The sequence below is a fragment of the Natator depressus genome, chromosome 4 (assembly GCF_965152275.1).
Source record: "Natator depressus isolate rNatDep1 chromosome 4, rNatDep2.hap1, whole genome shotgun sequence".
NCBI classification, from domain to species: Eukaryota; Metazoa; Chordata; order Testudines; family Cheloniidae; genus Natator; species Natator depressus.
This window is the reverse complement of record NC_134237.1, coordinates 111,305,415-111,326,537: the sequence shown is the minus strand read 5'-3', so window position 1 is coordinate 111,326,537 and position 21,123 is coordinate 111,305,415. Positions and strand designations below refer to the sequence as shown.

The 21,123-nt window shown below is 40.3% G+C and overlaps 1 protein-coding gene and 1 long non-coding RNA gene across 3 annotated transcripts in view; one reads left to right on the top strand and one right to left on the bottom strand.

Annotated features, from left to right (window-relative positions):
* Positions 1 to 438: 438 nt before the first annotated feature.
* The window catches only part of LOC141985966 (uncharacterized), a 45,841-nt gene continuing 25,156 nt past the window's right edge, over positions 439 to 21,123 (bottom strand). The window contains exons 2-3 of the long non-coding RNA XR_012639078.1: positions 645 to 728; positions 439 to 487 (exon numbers count right to left, since the gene is read on the bottom strand). This is a non-coding gene — a long non-coding RNA (uncharacterized LOC141985966). The remainder of the gene's footprint in view (positions 488 to 644; positions 729 to 21,123) is intronic.
* LOC141986763 (ADP-ribosyl cyclase/cyclic ADP-ribose hydrolase 2-like) overlaps positions 1,808 to 21,123 on the top strand; it is a 29,143-nt gene continuing 9,827 nt past the window's right edge. For both annotated transcript variants that reach the window (XM_074951657.1, XM_074951658.1), the window contains exons 1-5: positions 1,808 to 2,191; positions 13,960 to 14,089; positions 15,351 to 15,486; positions 16,057 to 16,139; positions 17,601 to 17,677. In XM_074951657.1, the coding sequence (XP_074807758.1) occupies positions 2,013 to 2,191; positions 13,960 to 14,089; positions 15,351 to 15,486; positions 16,057 to 16,139; positions 17,601 to 17,677 (605 nt within the window). In that variant the 5' untranslated portion in view covers positions 1,808 to 2,012. The remainder of the gene's footprint in view (positions 2,192 to 13,959; positions 14,090 to 15,350; positions 15,487 to 16,056; positions 16,140 to 17,600; positions 17,678 to 21,123) is intronic.

Genomic DNA, 21,123 nt, shown 5'->3' with positions numbered 1-21,123 from the left:
TAAAGAAAGGATTCAGAGGTAACTTAAATCTCACAGAAAAAGGCATAATTAGATCTGGTGGCTGAAGCTAGATAGACTAGAAATAGGACACAATTTCTTTAACGGTGAGGGTAATTAACCATTCGAGCAACATGCAGGGATTTGGTAGCATCACCATCACTTGAAGTCTTTACATCAAGATTGGATGTCTGTCCAAAAGATATGCTCTAGTTTTACCAGTGGTTATGGGTATGATACAAGAATCATTTAGTGAAGTTTTATGGCCTGTGTTATGCAGGAGGTCACACCAGATGATCACAATGGTTCATTCTGGCTTAAAATCTGTTGGTTAAATCCTGGTTCCACTGAAGTAAATAGCAAAATTCCCATTGACTTCAATGGAGCCAGGATTTCACCCTATGAGTCTAAGCCAGGCGTGGCGCACTTGTAGGCATTGTGGATAATATATTGACGTTTGAAGTCAATCTTCATGCCGTGCTCCAGAGATCTAGGGAAAAGGGGTCAAGAGAAATCTGAATAAATGCATCATAAGACCAGCAGAAGTACAGTATATTGACTACTTTGTCTCAGGAGTTTATCAAGACCAACAGTGCAAAAAAGTGGCGTGAATTTCTGAGGTGAAGCTACCCGAGAATCATGCTTACCTGGGAATATATTGGAGATGGCAAATCACCTTGCCAAGTTTCTACCACTATTTGTGGAAAATCTCGGTCCCACCAAGAGTTCTCCTAAAGAAAGATGATTAACAGGAATTATCTTCATCAAAATGAATCAGTTAACCTACTAGTGCAAGCATATAGGCATACTGTGATATAACTAGACGGTTAACAGTTCAGGTGTTCAGTGAGGATTTAGGGATGCGCTACTACAAGAAAGGAGACCAATGGTATATATCCCAGGCGCCCACATCCACAGGCAAACTACACATTTGTGAGCATTTCTATCAATATGTACAGGAAAGAAAATTGACAATGGAGCTACATTGATTTACATCAGCTGAGGATCTGGCCAAGATCTTATCCAGGGCAGACAGACAGTTGGCGGAGAATATATATATATATAAATTAATTTGTTCAATACATGGGAAATTAAGTTTAATCCATTTGATTCTGAGTACAATTGATTCCAGACCACAAGGCAGTTTTCTTCAGCAGGAAGACTTTATAATCTGTTTTATCACAACACAAGTTTTGTTGCCAGAATCCATAGAGAAATGAAAAGATATGGACAATACTTATGTCGCCTATACTGATTGTGTTGTGAGAGTTAGGATGTGTGAACTCTTGTTATAAAGTTAGTGCTTTAATTGTTATGTATTCCTTCACAGTTTATTCTTTGTAGTGTTGTTGTAGCCATGTGGGTCCCAGGATATTAGAGACAAGGTAAGTGAGGTAATATCTTTTATTGGTCCAACTTCTGTTGGTGAAAGACACAAGCTTTTAAGCTACACGGAACACTTCTTCAGGTCAGAAGTTTGTCTTGTTCACCAACAGAAGTTGGACCAATAAAAGGTATTTCCTCAATCATCTTGTCTCTTGGTTTATTCTTGACATTGCTATTTCAGCAAATTGTGCAGTTAGTAGAAAAAGGTATGTAAGAAGTGTAACACTGTTTGAAATCAAATGGTATTAAAATATTTTCATTAGAGCAAATTGCCATGTTCAGTATATTGTAGCATTGCAATGAGTATTCAGCAAATCTGAATTTTTGTTAATGGTACATCAGTGATATGTTTTCTTTAGAGGGGGTGTAATATTATCTAATAGTCACAAGATGGCAATAGTACAAAGTTTTACAAGCTGGATTTTTCTAATGACTTTTAGCTCTGCAGTAGTCCCAGGAAGCTGTTGCATTTCACAATAAAGTTCATTTTCTACCGGACTCTGCACCTAGAATCAGTTAAGTGCAGGGCCACAGCCTATATTGATACACAAATATAAACTGCAGTCTTCTCTTTTCCATTTGGACATTTGATTATTTTATTTCTTTATGACTTTGGTTCTCACAATTTCATGATGAACAGCTTCTTCTTGTCTCTGTTAGTAGGTCTTCTTTTCAGTAAAGACTATGTTAAACCCACTGAAACAGATGGGAAGAAGAAATGGAAAGGTGAAGGTACCACACTTAACCTGGAGAGCATTGTAATTGGAAGATGTTATGAATATATTAGAATTGTGAATCCAAGTGTTGGGTAAGTAATTTTCTCTTTCTGAATCAGTCTCCACACTTTAATGGTTTTACAAATCACAGGCCTGATACGACAGTCTTAATCATAGGAGTAGTCCTGTTGAAACCAACATATTTGTAATTGTTGAGAAATCCAAAATTCATCTTTAAAATAAATACATTAAAGGGATCGGGGGGGGGGCGCAATTGTTATACCAATAAATTAAAAACCAGCAAGATCTTATTAAAGGGAAAAAGGCAAAATACCACATTTATTGTGAATACAGAAAGAATCATAGTAAGCAGTTAGTTACAGCTATAACATTCCATTCAATCTCTCATTTATTCACACATTCATTCATACACACACACAGAGGTTCTGCAAGGTTGTTATCATAGTTACCAGCCTTAGAGTTGCTCATGCCAAGCCACTGGCCAGGTGGCCTGGACATGAGGAGGGAGCAGGGCCTTGTCAGATGCTCATCTAATGCTCCTGGAAGTTGGTTTGCAGAATCAGACCCCAAAGTTCTCACTTTTTAGAGTCTATTTTTATAGGAATTTCTTCCTATGCCAGTCTATGAGAATTGCTTCATCATGCTGTTGCTGAATCAATCAGCAGATAGCACATTCCTGACGGCTCCGTGCTGCTAGATGTTATCTTGTTCTTTGGTTCTCCCATTCTTGAGGCTGTTGGGTGGATTCCAGTCTGCCCTCCGGGGGTCCTCTGGTTATTTCTACTTGACACCTTCTTCAGCCGATGGACACTGGATTCTTAGGCTGGCACCTCGCTGATCATTCAGTTATTATCCACACCAAGCATCCACCCACATACACCCTCTATCTCTATTTTAATCACAATTGTTAATACAACAAAAGGGCGGGGAGTCTCTGGGTGCTGTTTCTGTTGTTAGAGTATTGCTTTGAGTCTCTCTCTCTGTGAATTGCTTTGAGAACAGACTCTGTCTTAGAATGTACTAACACAATTAGCAGCTTGCAAGTTTCACACATAGAGGGAGAGAAACAGTACCAAAAACCAAGAGACCTCTTAATTAGTAATACCCTGGAATTTAAACTACGGGGAATCAAACTCATTTGTGATTTTAATACAGAACTTTTTTAATATGATCCAACATAATCCCCCTTTTGACACTAAGATTTATAATTGTCAGTGTCACTTTCTATGTAGCCTATTCAAGAGAAGGTACTGTGAGGCAATTTGAGTTTGTGATTCCAATTCATGCCACATACATGATCCTAGTGATGTATCTTTACTACAAGGTTCTGGGGCAACAGGCAAGGTGAGGCACACCCACTTTTGAGGAGTCCATTCGGTACAACCTCTAGTGTCCAATAGCTTCCCTCCCTCCCCAGCCCACTGGCTCAAGGTCCAGGGTAGTCAGAAGGATCCCATGTGTAATATGGGGAGTGGGTTAACCTTCAATACCTTTGCCTCCAGGGACTGTTGGTGTGCAATTTTGACAACAGTTTCTCCCATTAACAAGTCTGGTTTACAATACTGGAAACATATTGCATCCATTCATATTGATAAGTGTCAAACAATGATCTCTTTCTTTTTTAACAAATGCATCAAACCCTTAATATTTCCCAATATGACCCAGAACATTTTGTGTTCCAAAGTAGCTAGTGCAAGTATCTGCATTTCAGTGCATCCCAGAGCTATGGCTGTGTAGTTTCCTATTTCTAATTTTTTTTTTCTTATGGATAAGCTATGTGGTAGTATTAAGCCATTACCAAAGATTCCATCGGCCTTTTAGGTTACCCAGACCAATTTGGACTGAGTCTACATTGGCATGTACTTGTTTTTGTATCAGGCTGTCCTGTAGCTGGGACAGAAAGCTTAATTTTTAAGTTCCTGCAGGTCTTCAGTATTTTTTTTTTTAAACACACAACAGTGCTAGCAACAGGACAAAACACAAGACAAAACATAGAACACAAAACACAATTTCTGTTGTGACAGTGGATTCATGGTATTGGGTTGCTTTTCAGCTGGCATCAGCTTTTCCTGATTTTCTGAAAGACAAAAAGAAAATGTTTCTACCCCTTTTTGGGGTGGCAGATTATTGCTTAAAATATTTCTTTTACAAATACCCTTGCTGATTGCAGGCAAAACAGAGGAATTGCCCCCACATTTTCCTGTTTTTGTTCTATAGGCAGGCCAGGTTTCAATGGCTTTTATCTTTTAAGGGTTATGGGGAAATTATCCCACTGTTTAGTCATTAAATCCCTGAGTTTTCCTTCTTATACAGCAGACCAAGTTTATAATGTTTTTCCTGCTGTGTTAAGCTTTAAGTTTTATTTACAGGTAATAACTGAGAAGCATCATTACCATACGACCTTAAAGGGTTTTTCTAAAAATCATACACACTATACGTTGTTACAGGGATACTTATTATCATTAAATTTATTAAAATTATCTTGTGATCCCATGTCTTTTATTTAAACAATTTGTTTGCTGACCAGGTGTGTCCTTTATCTGCAGCTCTTTTGTGCTGCTAGTTCTTTCCTTCCTTTATCATTTAGGTAATTTGCATTTTCACAGACACTTCCTGCTTTTGGATTTAAAGCCATCAGCAGCTCAGAGACTCTATCTTAAAAGAGGCACAATCAACTTTCACCAGAGTTTTGATTACTTTTAACTTCTGCTTCCAAAACACACAGCAATCTGAAAAAGAAAACCCAACCTGTTGTGGCTCCCTTTGGAGCCCTAATAGCATTTTAATTAAGTAGCATGGTATGTTTGCATTTCTTTTGCCCCTTCTACAATATACCCTGCGCATGTTCTGGGGCAAATGCACATTCCTTCCATAGTTTAACTTCTATAACATTATCCATATCAATTTTTACATAAGGTGTAACTATTTCTTTTTTTGCTTACAGAGTTTTCATGTACCTTTATCAAAGTGACAGTCTGATTACTCAGAGCCATTTTAAGACTCAGCGTTTCTAACATTGCTTCTTTTTGTTTTGTGCACCCTCACCCCTGCTGTTGCTTCAGAAGGGCACTGTCTTTTTTTTTTTTTTAACTACAACTCTCATCTGCTATTTTGTTACAAAAACAAAAACAAAAAGAATCAAGAATTTTTTTTTCTATTCTCCTGATTTTGACTGCCCTGCTGCAGCCACAACTTAAAAACATTTTAAATTTTGTAAAGCATTGAGTTAACTTTTAAGGGTTAAATGCCAAATCCCAAAGCCAAACAACACTAATTACCTGTGTCTAGCAAAAAGGTCTGTCAGTTTTGCAACTTTGAATTAAAGAGTCAAATGGATTTTTAGTGGCATTATTTAAAACAAAAACAAAACCAACTGGTCCTTAGAACTTCACATATGTACACACACACAGATAGATACATACACATTTTCTTTTCTTTAACATCCCTTCCACACTGCTCTGTTTTTTACATCTTACATTCCCTTTATACATTTGAGGCAGTTAAGTTCCAATAGAACCCCCTTATGTTCTTTTAGCAAATTTGACTAAATTGTCCAGTCAAATGATTTTAATCAGATAGTTTCTTTTGCCTGGCTAATTTACAGACATTCCTTTGGAAAAGGGCCCATTTTTCCTTCAGAATGGCTGCAAAGAAACCAAGAATGCTCTCTCTAACACTTTTTTCCTTTTTAACATTTTCACAAAGTTTAACTGCTTCATTCCCTCCAGCCTCTGCAGAGTTAACTTTTTTTTTACTCTTTCTCTTTGTAATTATGCCTGGGGGTGCCATACATAGGACCTTCTCCCCCTTTACCTGCCTCCCTCCAGCCTCTGCAGAGTTAACTTTTTCACTCTTTTTGTATTCCTGGAGTGCCTCTCTTTCACTATTTTCAGCTGGCTTTGGGTATTTGTAGCCAGCACCTTCCAATTGTCTGCTCCCTTTTCCGTTTGTGCCTTTTCCTCTTTACATGAAGACAAGCGGAGGGAAGAATCCTTACATGCCTCCCACAACAACCAAATTGCTGCTGCATCTCTTTTGGCAGCACTAGAAGGTTTGTATATGAGGATATACTGAGCCAATCTATCCTCTAGTTCCGAAATAGTGCAGACATCAGCTAGGGCTTGTTTAGTCCAAGGACTGTGCCCAAATTTTTGAAGGATTTGTTTAAAAGGTGTAATTTCTTTAACAAAAGGTGAGGTTGGAGTTCCTTCTGACTCCATTCCTCCCTCTGGTACTGGCTTACCCTGTTTTCTTTTAAACACCTTAACATGGATATTTCAATCTCTTTGTCACTCCTGGTATTACTTAGCAAGTGACACAGCCTAGATTCTGAAATCATAGCTTAATCTATGCGTTTTTCCCCTGCTACCTTCCCGGAGGCCAGCAGGTCCCCTGCTACCTTCCCGGAGGCCAGCAGGTCTGGTTAACCTATTTCTCCCTGCTGCCTTCTCGGAGGCCAGCAGGTCCGGTTAACCTGTTCTCCCCTGCTACCTTCCCGGAGGCCAGCAGGTCCCCTGCTACCTTCCCGGAGGCCAGCAGGTCTAGTTTAATCTGTTTTCCCTGCTACCTTCCTGGAGGCCAGCAGGTCCCCTGCTACCTTCCCGGAGGCCAGCAGGTCTGGTTAACCTAATAGAAATGCCTAGCTCAATAGAGCTGGCGGTGTGCACACCAATATTTACAATAACTGAGGGGTTTTTTTTTTACCAATATTCCCCCTTTCGCAATTCTCCACCAAAATGTTATACCAATAAATTAAAAACCAGCAGGATCTTATTAAAGGGAAAAAGGCAAAATACCACATTTATTGTGAATACAGAAAGAATCATAGTAAGCAGTTAGTTACAGCTATAACATTCCATTCAATCTCATATTTATTCACACATTCATTCATACACACACACACACACACACACACAGACACAGGTTCTGCAAGGTTGTTATCATAGTAAGCAGTTAGTTACAGCTATAACATTCCATTCAATCTCATATTTATTCACACATTCATTCATTCATTCATACACACACACACACACACAGGTTCTGCAAGGTTGTTATCATAGTTACCAGCCTTAGAGTTGCTCATGCCAAGCCACTGGCCAGGTGGCCTGGACATGAGGAGGGAGCAGGGCCTTGTCAGATGCTCATCTGATGCTCCTGGAAGTTGGTTTGCAGAATCAGACCCCAAAGTTCTCACTTTTTAGAGTCTATTTTTATAGGAATTTCTTCCTATGCCAGTCTATGAGAATTGCTTCATCATGCTGTTGCTGAATCAATCAGCAGATAGCACATTCCTGACGGCTCCGTGCTGCTAGATGTTATCTTGTTCGTTGGTTCTCCCATTCTTGAGGCTGTTGGGTGGATTCCAGTCTGCCTTCCGGGGGTCCTCTGCTTATTTCCACTTGACACCTTCTTCAGCCAATGGACACTGGATTCTTAGGCTGGCACCTCGCTGATCATTCAGTTATTATCCACACCAAGCATCCATCCACATACATCCTCTATCTCTATTTTAATCACAATTGTTAATACAACAAAAGGGCGGGGAGTCTCTGGGTGCTGTTTCTGTTGTTAGAGTATTGCTTTGAGTCTCTCTCTCTGTGAATTGCTTTGAGAACAGACTCTGTCTTAGAATGTACTAACACAATTAGCAGCTTGCAAGTTTCACACATAGAGGGAGAGAAACAGTACCAAAAACCAAGAGACCTCTTAATTAGTAATACCCTGGAATTTAAACTATGGGGAATCAAACTCATTTGTGATTTTAATACAGAACTTCTTTAATATGATCCAACATAATATTGTCAGGAGTTCTTCAGATTTTAGCTGATCTTTTCTTTTATACTTTAGGAACCTTAATGAAAAAAGCTGAAGGGACAGGATATCTAATTTAACCCTCTTGTGCTTTATGTTGTAATGTATGAATTTCTGAGAGCCAAAACCTGGCCATATTGACATGTTTCTTATAGTAACTTTAACTGTATTACTTTAACCCTAAATTCTAGTTCCAATGAATGATACAATAGACTTGTGGACCCATATGAATAACAATGGTGAAAACATGTTGAAACGGGTGAGATGAGAATTAAATAAGATTTTGGCTGAAATTGGTGTGACCCAGGGTTTCATTAGAACACATTTTAACAAAGACTAAGATTCTGAGCTCATCCTGCAACAAGTTAGGGATTGACTGGAATGTTTAGATTAAAACAAGGCTTATGCACTGTGACGCAGCAGGGACCGGGGAGTGTTGACCTGGGAATGTGGCAGGGGAGTTTCACTGGGGATGGGATACCTGAGAGCCTGTAACCTGAGCCAGGAGGGGGAGGGCTAGGTAACACCTCTGCCCGGGGAATGTGGACAAAGGCTGCAGGAGAGAGCCTGCTTGGGGTGGGGCGGGGGGGTTAGTTTCAGTTTGGTGCTGGGTGGTGGAACGCAGGGAACCCCAGGGCTGGGGTCTAAGCTTCCTGCTCCCCCAGAAGGACTTGACTGAGGGGTCCTGGTTGTACCCACAAGCTCCGTTGTAGACTCTGTTCCTATTGTCCAGTAAACCTTCTGTTTTACTGGCTGGCTGAGAGTCACAGTGAATCCCAGGAAGAGGGGTGCAGGCCCCGGACTCCCCCACACTCCATGACATGCACCTTTCTGACAAAAAACAAGTGTCTTGTTATAAGACACTCATCTGTTCTGAATAATGTAACATTTTGTAGGAAGCGGGGGGAACAAAAAGCTAGTTCCAAGGAGATTAGAGCAGAAGGCTTCTGGAAAGAGACTAAGAAAGATTTCTAGAAGAAAGAAACAAGGAGAAACAGAATGTGACAAAGAGTATCGGGATGAAAGTAATAGATATAAATCTAGTAACTGGACCAGCTAGTCTGCATCTACAAAAGATTATTCCAGGCTGGAAGTTAAATATTCTTCTCAGACCTTGTTCAGCAGAAGCTGAGAAGTAATAATGCAGTTTAGCAAGAGGTAGAATTACCCCTGAGTCAGAGAAAATTCTTTGTACCTTAAGAGAATTATTTAGGACATTAGCTGTTGCTCATCAGTTTCAGAATCTGAGATTGAATCCAGAGGGAGAAACCCACGCACCTAATACCCAAGACCAATCTTGGGAGAAGAACCTAGTCAAGTCAGATTTAAGAAGTGAAGGATTCAATCTTATATCAGCCAGTTACTACTCGTTATTAAATGCCTGGCTGGAGTAACATCTAAGAATTTCTACCTTAATATCCAGCCGAGAATTCTTTAAGATACACAAATTCCAAGGTTGTAATTTGAAAGCCTCTGCAGCATGCTGGAGAAAAGATAGAATAACTCTTACTCGAGTAATGCAATAAGAAACTTTTGCCTAGGTTGAGCTTGTTATTTCTTTAATTGATAATGAATGCTGTTAGCTGAATAAAATGAGAAATGCTCCATAATCTAAATTTTGATGGGGGGAGGGGGGGAACCTAGAGGACTGGCCAAGCAACCCCCAGACCGCCCTGGTTGTGACCCGTAGCCAGAGCCGGCGAGGGGCACTGAGCCCTGACCTTGGGGAGGGTACCTCCACAGTTAGTGTTGCAGTGCAGTGTATCAACTATAGAACTACACTGTGTTGTGATATGACCTTTTGATTTCTTGCTATTAATAGGTATTAATAAAAGTAGAATTTAGTTTACTACATGGATGGAGTCCTGCACCCTCCGTCTTGGGCCTTACTGAATGCTAATACTGTACATTCAGGCTCTTTTTCTGTAGCAATTGTCAGCCTTCTAATAAAACTTTTCAGAAGTTTAAGACTTTGTTTAATTTGAGTTTCAAATGACTAATTGCCCCTACTGAATCTTCAGTCTTCTCTCCTCTTCTTCCTTTTCATATCCACCAAATTATATTTCAAAATTTAGAGTTAACATAGTGTGCGTGGGACTTAGGTTCTTTTGAAAATTTTACCCCATATGATTAAAACTAGTCTGGTAAACATTTTTGAACAATATTTATGAAACTACACATTGAAATGTTATATTTTATGAACTGCAACTTTAGATAGCATATGTCTGTTGTAATGCCATCTTAGTGTCTGGGATCCCACACACATATAATATAGCCATATATGTATCCCAAAACAACATTAAAACAATATTAAGATTGCAAAGTCAACCACTCAAAAGTTAGGAAATGCCAGAATTAAGGGTGCCCAGCATCACACAGTAACTCTGTGGCACAGTCAGTATAGAACCTAATTCTCCAGTATGGCATTCAGCTTCCTTAAATAGACCATCCTTTCTCTTCCTGTAATCCCCTGCAGTTCACAACTTCCAATTTATGTATCACATGAGGCAGGGGTCCTACAGGCAACAGCCTCATTTACTACACAGCCCTGATTCATCCCCAGAGCATCATCCAGCCTGTGCACTAATAAGGCAGGGGCCATGTGGAAAAAAACAGTAGGTGTGAGTTAAAGATTTTATCATAATGCATATGCACAAAGGGGCTGAATTAAGGTTACACAGGCAACCTTTATTCTGACATTTCCTATTTTTTTAGTGTTTGACTTGGTAACCTCAACATTCTTTTAATGTAGGGATTTTTTAAATGTAATTTCCTACATTTAGAAAAACCTGAAAAATCAGATATTCCATCCTGTGGAGCCACACTGACCTCCAATTTAAATCATCAGCAAGGTTTAGACCTTTGGATCCACAGTAGAGATCTCTAGCACTTGAGCTAAGGTAGTAAATAGCAGTAGTAATAGGCTGTCATCATTTATGTGGACCAACCAGTAGAGAGAGATGAGACAGTTTATTAGTGGGTTTCACAGTTCTCTGACAAAAGGAATGTACAGATTGAGGATTTACTGATTCAATCCCAGGTTCTGTAGAGAAGCATGCTCTAGTGATTATAGATTATATTATAAGTTATAATAAAGGGTTCTACCTTAGGTCCCATCTTTGCCTCTGACCCCCTCTCTCCCTTTCCAACCCCAACACATGCACACACCCCAAGTTCCTGCCCCCTTTTCCCTTCTGGTCCTATCTATCCCTCCCATCTCCCTCTCTTCCTATCCATCCTTCCTCACTCCTGAGATCCTGCCCCCCTTTTTCTCCTAACCTCTCACCACTTGCTTTTGCAGCCATCACCTCAGCTCCTATCCACCTCCACAATCAGTGTTTGTCCCTTTCCCTCTCTGGCTCTCGTCCACCCTCCCACTCTGCACTCCGTGATTCCTGAAACCCTCTTCTCCCCATCACCCTTTCTCATCCCTCTGCATTCCAACGTGGCTGCTTCCTCCTCACTACCTGTGCATCAGCAGTGCAACATTAAGAACATAGGTGAGACAGTCTCCCTACTCTCATTTCCAGTGCCCGATAGCACAGTGCCCCTGGCAGCCAGGTGTAACAACTGCAGATTCAGCTTGTCCCCTGCAGCCCTGGTCTGGACTGGAGCATACTCAATTGCTTTGTGAGGAGGGAGGTGTATGTGCAGTCCAGCTGGCACACAGGAGCTGTGAGGAGATGGAGCATGCTCAGCACAGACAGAATCTTTGGATAATTGAGCTGCTAAACTGTAATATGTTTCTGCTAAGCACGTGTGAACTGACATTTCACTCCCTGCCAAATTTCTGTTTCCTGCTCCAAACCATGAAAACTAGGGCTTCCCAATACAACTGGTGTTTTTTATATAGGCAAAACGGTTTTTTCCCTTAATCACATTCTCAGAAATACGTGAACCATTTTGGCTGAAGCTTCCCGAAAATATTCAACCCAGGGCAGACACCTGCCTTGGAAAGTTTCAGCCTGAATGGTTGAAGTTTGGCAAATTCATAAACAATTAAAAACAGGGTTTTATAATGGGAAGTGTCAAGCAACCTTAACTTTAGATGGCACTACCGGCTCCACCTATAATTATAAATTACAGGAACTTAAGTAAATGTAACACAAAGGTCATTTTAAACAAGTCAAGAAATGCAAAAGGTAAGGATCTCATAATACCTTTATGTTGCTCACATTTATATAAGATCTAAGGCTCTGATCTTGCATTGTGACTCAGATAGGCAGACTGCCTAACATGAGTCCCACTGAAGTAGGAATGATTGAAATAAGGATGGAAATTAACACATGCTCAAGTTCTTTCCTGAATTGGAACCTAAACTAGCATTATAAAAAGCGCAGCTACAGAATTACTGTCAATATTATGTATTTTTGTGTTTTCCCATAGGCCCATAAGTAAAGATAAAATTTTGTCACAGATTCTGTGACTTTCAGGCTTCCATGACATCTTCAGCAAAGGCCCCGGAGCTGTCAACCACTGTGGGTGGTGGGGGCCCCACAGTTGTCAGGTGCTGGCCCCAGAACTCTGAGCTTCCACAGGCTGCACTAGCCCCAGAACTCTGAGCCGCTGGCCCTGCAGCTGTCAACCACTGTTGTGGGCAGCAGGGGCGGAGGGGCAAAATTGTCAGTTCCCCCCCAACCCCAAATTATTTTGAGTAAAAGTCCCAGACAGATCACAGGCGTCCGTGAATTTTTGTTTATTTCCCCAAACCTGTCTGTGACTTTTACTAAAAGTAACCGTGACAAAATCTTAACCTAACCTATAAGTGAATACTGTAAATCTAAACAAAGTGGAAATTTCATACTGCAAGTACAAAACATATTTATTCTTTATAACTGTAAATTATTTCTTGTTTATTTGCAAATTGGCCCAAAACTAGTTCTTACTGAGGAGGAGCCACCTGGACAGTTTCTACTTATAAAGTCCTGTGCATATGCATATACAAAAACCCCTAAGGATTTTTTTCCATTCTCACATAACTCATAAATGGATGTATAGAGTTTGTTCAAACATTTACACAAATTACCTTCAGATTAAGACCAAGCATGGAAAAATTTCAGACAAAAAAGGAGAATTTTTCAGAATGTTATCAACATGTGAAAATAAAGGATTATAATGAAAGTCTCACTGTCACTATAATGGAGGTTTCTAACAAGCAAATGCTATATTCAAGCACACACACGCTTCTGTAATACATATACAATGGTTCTATAAATTCCATTGGCTGGCAGTGTAGATTACTTCTCATTCTTTAGCTGACTACTACAAAACAAATCCTGTATAACTTGTTGCTGTCTGTATTAAGTTTGCCAGGAATCACCCTTATATATGTGCCTTCCCTACCTCCACCCCATAGTTTTGTAGTTGCTAATTAAAATATCTTCAGTAGGGGAGCAGAATAATACTTTTGATTTTGTATTACATGCTGCTCAAACATGAGATGACGAGCGATGAAAAGAAAACTATGCAGTAAATGAATTGTTCAGGTATTTACTTAAATTCCCATTGAAGTCAGTGAAGATGTTAAGTGGTGACCTGATCACAGTCTACAAGTACCTACATAGGGAAGAGATTTCTTATAGTAGACGGGTCTTTGATCTAGCAGGAAAAGGGATAATGAGATCCCTGAATCCTATGTTTCAGTTGTAATCTAGGGTCACTTAGAGCTTTGATCGCTGTGGCCAAACTCTGCTACAAATGGTTCTTTTGGGGTTAGAACATTTCTAAGTAATAAATCCCATTTTCACTACTTCTACAGTACTGCATAGCAAGTCTCATTATGAATACTATGCCGTCCATGTTTTTTGCTGAATTACTATAAGAGTCTAGCTGAATAACCCTAGTGCAAATCCTCATGTCTTAGATACTAGTTGATGGGCTAATGATTTTATTAATTTATCACAAACTTTTCCCCCCTTAATAATCTTAGTTTTATTTCCTTTTGGGGATTGTGGGAGGTTGTGAACAAAACACATATGGCAGGTCTGCTATGGGAAAATAATATTACTATTTGTTTTAATTATTACAGTGAGAAGAACTGTACAAAGATGTGGGAAGCTTTCAAAAAGGCTTTCATGAATAAGGATCCTTGCAACATTTTACCATCGGACTATGAGTTATTTATTAACCTGTCACTGCATACAATTCCCCCTAACAAGGTACTGATTATCAATGGTGTGTTAATGATCATCCACCATCTCTCCTCCATCATCTTGACCAGATTTGATATGGTGGGCCATGCAATGATTTTCTGCCCACTTTGTGGGTTGCAGACCAAAAGGTTGAGAACCAGTGTTCTAGTCCTTGACCCCACAGCAATGAAGTGTCAGAGAGATGTAACATGGTCTAGAATTAGTTGCTACAATACTGAACTTGCAGCCAAATAATTATGATTTTAAGCTGGTCAGCACTATTACAGATAAGTATGTGTCCAGTTAAACAGCTGAAAGTGTATAAAAGCCCTCAAAGCACTTTAATTAAACCAACCTCAAAACCCATCTTATGCATGTTTAAGAGTAAATATCTTCATTCAACTCTGTCAAGTGAGCTCTCTAATTTCAATGTCACCATTGTGAAGGATATGTTTATACTAGAAACCCTACAGTGGTAGACACTACAGGGACAGGAGAGGTTCTTCCATCGCTGTAGTAAATCCATCTCTCTGAGAAGCAGTAACTAGGTCGACAGAAGAATTTTTCCACCATCTAGCAGAGTCTGCACCAGGGCTTAGGTTGACAATTACATTGCACAAGGTAAGTAGTTAAGCCAACCTAAGTTTGTAGTGTAGATCAGACCTTAGTTTTGTTTTACTTGTATTTAGGGCTTGTCTATATGGCAACTTGTGCGCAGCAAGTTGGTGTGTAAATCTACAGCCTGCCAGCCTGCCACACACAAAGTGGTCATGTGGACCCTGCTGCCACACACTAAAAGTTCCATAGTGCTACTTTCACTGCATGGCAGCAGGGTTCACATGGTCACTTAGTGCACTGTAGTTTCACACCCTGGCTTGCTGCACACTAAGTCTCCATATAGACAAGTCCTTAGTGTCTATATACCTAGCTTTTCCTAAACCTGTCAGCTTAAGGCAGGCAAATTCTAGAAGGCTTGAGTCTTTCTATAGCTCAAGTTCTGTTCTCACAGTGGTGTAAATCCCCCCCAAAAATCCACTATCAAGTTATGCCAGATTTACACCATTGTGAGGGCAAACTTTGTCCCTATAACTTTTAGTTGAAGTATAGAATTGTTTTTAAAGTATTTAATGGACAGTAGTTTGATTAGAACAAGCCATCTGTGAGAGTCTGAAGTATTTAGAAATCATTTCAAAACATGATTTAAAATGTTTTCCCGGCCACGTAGAAGTGACGGCATCATGCACACACATCCAAAAGATGGTTTGTTTTTTTTCTTTTCTTTCCTTAGTCTCTTTTCTGGGAAAATAACCATCTGCTGGTCACTAGCTATTCTGATAGAACTCGTCGCTACATGCCTCTTTGTGATACTTTAATTGGTTCATTTGGAGATTTCCTGAACTGGTGTGGACAAGCAAACGATACTGGTCAGAAAAGAACTGATATAATAAAAAGTTGGTTATAAATTCATGGTGGGGCTAAAAAGATAGACTGATTGCTTTGTACTGGAGCTATGGGTCGGATTCTGCTCTCATATTCCCAGTTGATGTGGGCAACTCCCCTGAACTGAGTGTCCTGATTCTCCCCTGGCTTGTACTGTATAGACATTTACACTTCAGCTGCAGCTGAAGCATACAGTGAAATTTTGAGGGAGGTGTTATGATGGTGGATTTAAGTCACCTTTTCATTTCCCAGATTCTGGGGCTTTCTGTGCACCAGACCAGTTTTATGACATGAGTTAGAGCAGTTTCCACAGACTCTATGGGGTCTATGCTTTGAGACCATAGCATGTCATGGTTTGTACAAAATGTAAGGGCTGGTGAAAAGGAGGAGAGAAATGGTGCAGTACTGTCATGGATGGATATACTATCAGATCTCCAACCATGCAGAACCTAGAACAAAAAACACACAATATATATATTGTAAAGCCACTTTGGATTTTCTGTTTCCACCTGTCATCATATCTTTAATAATGAGCACTATGTTTCTTCCCACAGGATTTAATTATGATTCCTGCCCTACCATAGAAGAGTGTGAAAATAATGCAGTAGAAACATTCTGGAAGATTGCATCAATCACTGTAAATCATACTGTTTACGTTCATTAAGCATGTCCATGGAGATAGTTCAGAAAGCTTTAGTAGGGCCAAAAGATTTTTTTTTCTGGAGTTCGTACCTCTAGCGTAGGCATACCCTTAAGATCTTGTATAGACTATAACTTAAAGGTATGATGTAAGGAAGAAAAGCATAAGGTTGACTACCTTATGTGTTAAAAATGCCATCCACCCACCTCAGTGGTTGGAGGAAGATGACTGGGCAGGCAGCAAAAGAGGACAGCTCCAGCAGCAACAGAGGGAGACATTCGATGAGGGACACTGGGTAGCTCCTCCCTCCTCCCCTTCCCCTTCCCCCCCCCCCCCCACTTATAGTCTGTGGCACCTATTGGCCAGCTGGAGGGAAGGGTGCTGATTGACCTGCATCCCCCAGCTCAGAGATTTGACTTTGAGCACAGACCATGTGAAGCCTCTTGCACCTGTGTTCCGAGTGGGGCTGGGGAGTTTTTTCACCTTTTTCGCAGCACCCTCAGTCCACAGTAGGTTAATTAAGAATGTGCTTAGTACCTAACTGAGGTACTTGCTTGAGTTGTTAATTTGTCACAATTTGTGGACTGTTTTCAGTGCCGTTAAAAGGATACAATGAACAGTTCCCCTAGGTAAAAGACCAGGGATTTTGGTGATGGACCTTGGGCTCAGGGGATAGAGTCAGACCTTGTGGCCCTTGCAGGCTGGGGTTCCCACCCTTTTGCACCCTCTGTTTCCCTCATGGGGGTGTGGGAGTGGGTAGACTTAGAGTGAGCTGAGTCCAGGGCAGGTAGGCTGAGGAGAGCCGCCACCCTGAGTTACGGGTTACATGGTAAAAGCTGACTAAGGCTGACTAAGCAGATGATCTAAGCTGTAACCCCTGCACTGGAACCACTTACATGACTGGTATATGAGAGTATGGGTTATGCAGTTAGTACCCTTTCCATGTGTTCAAGTTAACAAAAGGTGTGGCCCATAGTTTAAAATCCATCCATGTCCTCATTTCACCACTGTGTCCAGATCAACCACAGATTGCCTAGGATTTTAATGTGTTAGTGAACATGTTAAAATAGACCTTTTTCTAGCGAAAACAAGGCCTAGGAGATCTTACTGCTGACGAAAGGTGCCAGATTGACAGTCTTGAAGATGAAAATACAGCAAGTACAACACAGAGTTGCAGTGCAAAACTTCTCATAGTGATCTGTTAAAGTGCCCCAACCTTGCCCTGGAGGAACCACTTCTAGGGTTGAGAAGACAGATCACCTTTTATAGCCATTAAGTTCTAATCCTCTCTACTGCAACTGCCAGCTAGGGAACCAGTTTTGATGGTGGTTTTGCAACTTGGACATTTTCACTTATGGCCCCCTCCACTGGCCATGACTATTTAGTTACAGTTTATAATCTGTATATAAAAATATATAGGGGATGTTCTGAAGAATAATCTTCCGTTATCTATTGCAGTATGCAAAGCAGAGCTCGGGGGTAATATACGTTATGCTGAATGGTTCTGCGATAGGGGGCGCCTATCCAGTCAAAGGGTAAGAGAAATAAAGTAATATTGTGTTAATATTTTAGGGTTTGATTGAGAAAAATCAAACATTTGGCTATTGTACCACACAAAGCTGTGGAAGTAATAATTTTCAGAAGTCTGTGGCATCAAAGCCAATCTTTTTATTTACTTATTTTTTTTAAACTAGACCTGGAGTAAAATTTTACAAAGCACTTAGGTACCTGTTGTGCAGAGTCCTGTATTCTAATTTGTCAAAGGCAACAGAAGTAAAACTTGACTGTTACACAACATTGTTTATAAAAGCAAAAACACTGAATTTGTCCAGACAAAAAGGTCTATTGCTACCACCCAAGGACTGTGTTGAGATTATGACTAGTAAACAAGAGAAGAATGGAATCAGAAATTAATGGATCAAAATTGCTGTGTTAGAAAGTAGGCCTAATTGGAGGACAAAATAATGACAGGGAAGGGTGATTCCATCCATCACCCCCTTTTAGGGTCCTTAAAAGAGACTTTGGGAGAGAGAGATCAAAATGCAAGAGGACAGGTGGACTGAAAGGAGAGAGTTCAACCATCATGGCTGCTACCCCCATTGTCTAATAGTGGATTCCTGGAGTCTCATGACACTATTGGACCTGCATCATCCTGATCCAGAGAGCGCTGTCCTGACCTGACCAGGCCAGAGAGGGACCCAGATTACATACTTCAGCAACTTCATTGACTTCAGATACATCCTGAACACCACGTGGAATGTGAAACTTGGTTTCCCGCTCTCCTCTCCTCCCTCAAGTGTCTTTTTTTCTTCCTTGCCTCCTCTTTCCTGTTTCTCTCTTTTTGCCTTCTGTTTAAAAAGAGTCTGGGTTAGCAGGCAACATCTTCTGCAACACTATTCTGAAGCTGTGACCATCAAGGCAACTAAAAGCAATGTCTTAAACAGCCCTACTCTGGTACAAGTTTGCCAGGTCTCCCATTGGCTGATAAGATAGTATGCTATATTTGTATTTCTCCAGCAGTGAGATGGCTAGTAAGAGTCAGCATCAAAGACAGGAGCTGCATTTTTTATCTTTACTATTTTTTTCTCCCCTTTTGTGTTAAAAGGGTTTTTAAAGGTGACTGTTGCCATGAGACTAAGCAGGCTGAGATCTCTATACTTGGAAGCCCAAATCCTGTTTAGAACTCTTGATGTTGTAAAGTAACAGAGTCATGTTAACAGCTTTGACTCTCTGGGCCCATGTATTCCATGGAGATGGAATACCTCACTTGTCAAGATGTCTGTTCAGCAAAGCACATGCTTAGGGTTACCATATTTGAACATTCAAAAAAGAGGACACTCCATGGGGGGGGGGGGAGGAGGAGGGGTATTTGCTCACACCCCCCTCCCCCGGCCCCACCCCAACTCCACCACTTCCCCACCCCCATTCCAACCCTTTCCCCAAAGTCCCTGCCCCATTGGACCCCTTCCCCAAATCCCCGCCCCGGCCCTGCCTCCTGCCCTGAGTGGGCCACATTCCCACTCCTCCTCCCTCCCAGCCACACGAAACAGCTGTTTCGTGGCGCAAGTGCTGGGAGCTAGGGGGAAAAAAGCGGGCACTCTCTCGAGTGATCGACATTCACTCTCTTTCTTGAATGATCAACTCTTCTTTGGGGAAAAATAATAATGGCAAAATCCCGGACGTTTTTAGATATTTAAAACATTCCTCTCAGACAGCGATTTAAGAACCAAAAAGCCAGACATGTCCGGGAAAATACGGACATATGGTTACCCTACACATGCTTGACTTTAAGCACTTGTTTATTTTTCACTGAAGTGGAACTTGACAAAACTTAAGTTCTTTCCTTAATTAGGCCCAAATGAGAAAACAAAACACAAGGAGACTCTAAAAACAATAGGTCCCAAGTGGTTGCTTGTGTTGCTGTACACAAGGCCTGATTCATTTGCTCTCTAATATTAGGTAATTCACAAATCACAAGGAAAAGGAATAGAGACTTTTGATAAAGAACAGAGACACGTTTTAACAAATTCTAAGGTCCAAGTGACAATCTGATTATATAGGTCAGGGCACAGGGAATACAGCTCCTGTCTGAATGATGATTAGAGCAGGTGACTTCCCTTGTTGGCACAAAGTAAAATCTGTTTCTTTTTTAAACAATAGGCTGTGGTTAATTTAACAGTGGTTAAAACAGCCATTCTTGTCCAACATAATACTCTCAGTTTAACCTTTGGAACAGATTATCAAGGAAAGTAGCAAATTCAGCATTGCTTGGAGTCTTTAATCAAGATTGAATGTCTCTCTAAAAGATATGCAGGAGTTCAACCACAGGTTATTGAGTGTGATAGTGTTCACTTATGTAGTATGTAAAAATACTTCTCTCCACTGCAGGAATTACTATATGAAATTCTGTGATCTGTGTTCTGCAGGACTTCAGATAGGATAATCAAAGTGGTCCATTCTGGCCTAAAATTTCTTCTGTTCTAGGTCACATAGCTGGTACAGTACAGAAATCAAAATACTTCAAATAATTCCTGTAGAATCCTTGCTTTCTTCTGTCAAGACAAACTATATTTCAAAAGACAACAGGCCAGATTTTCAAAAAAACAATTGTAGATGCAAATAATCACAGGTAACTTTTTTTTTTTTTTTAAAAGAGTTACGCAGGCACAACAGATATCATGCAGCTGCCTTTATATCAAGCAATTAGACATCTAACTTAGATGATCTAAGTTACATCAGTTTCTCCTGCACATAACTGCACCCATCATTATTTGCCCTAGCATAATTACATGGATGAACAGGAAAGCTGGGATGAGACTTCATTCAAAATCAGGCCTGAATCCTTAATTTATACATTTTTGTTTTATTTTTGTTTTTTAAAGACCGATGCTTTAGAACATATTTTAATGCAATATGTTAAACTGTTCCTTTTGATTTGGCACCCTCCATTTGATTTAGAGAACTCTCAGCTCACACTTTGTGCTTTTATTATTCTATTTAAAGACATTTTTTCCATTAGGCCATCATCAGATTTAATTGAAATTATTTTTGGATATGCCTTGGATAGTACAACTAGCAGTCACAAAGACTTAGACACAGGAATATAGAAGACCTTTTTTCTGATACAAAAGTTCTCAGAACTTATGACAGGAAAGTCACACAACATAAATACAGATAACTTCCTCTACTCTTTGCCAGTAAAAAAGATCCCATCTTAATGACTCAATTTGCTCTGATAAATCACTCCCTAAAACCACAGACCTTAACCTTGCAGCAGTAAGGCTGATTGTATGTAAAACGAAAAATGTGGTTTAATATTTTACTATTTACATACTCCTGGTCAGATGTGAGATCAGTTGGTGTAACTCCATTGACTTCAGTGGAATTATTCCAGCAGAGAATTTGGGCCTTCCTATACCTGGACTTCTGAATATTACAGTATTTAACAAACAGCAAACCTGCCTATGGAGGATTCTTCCCA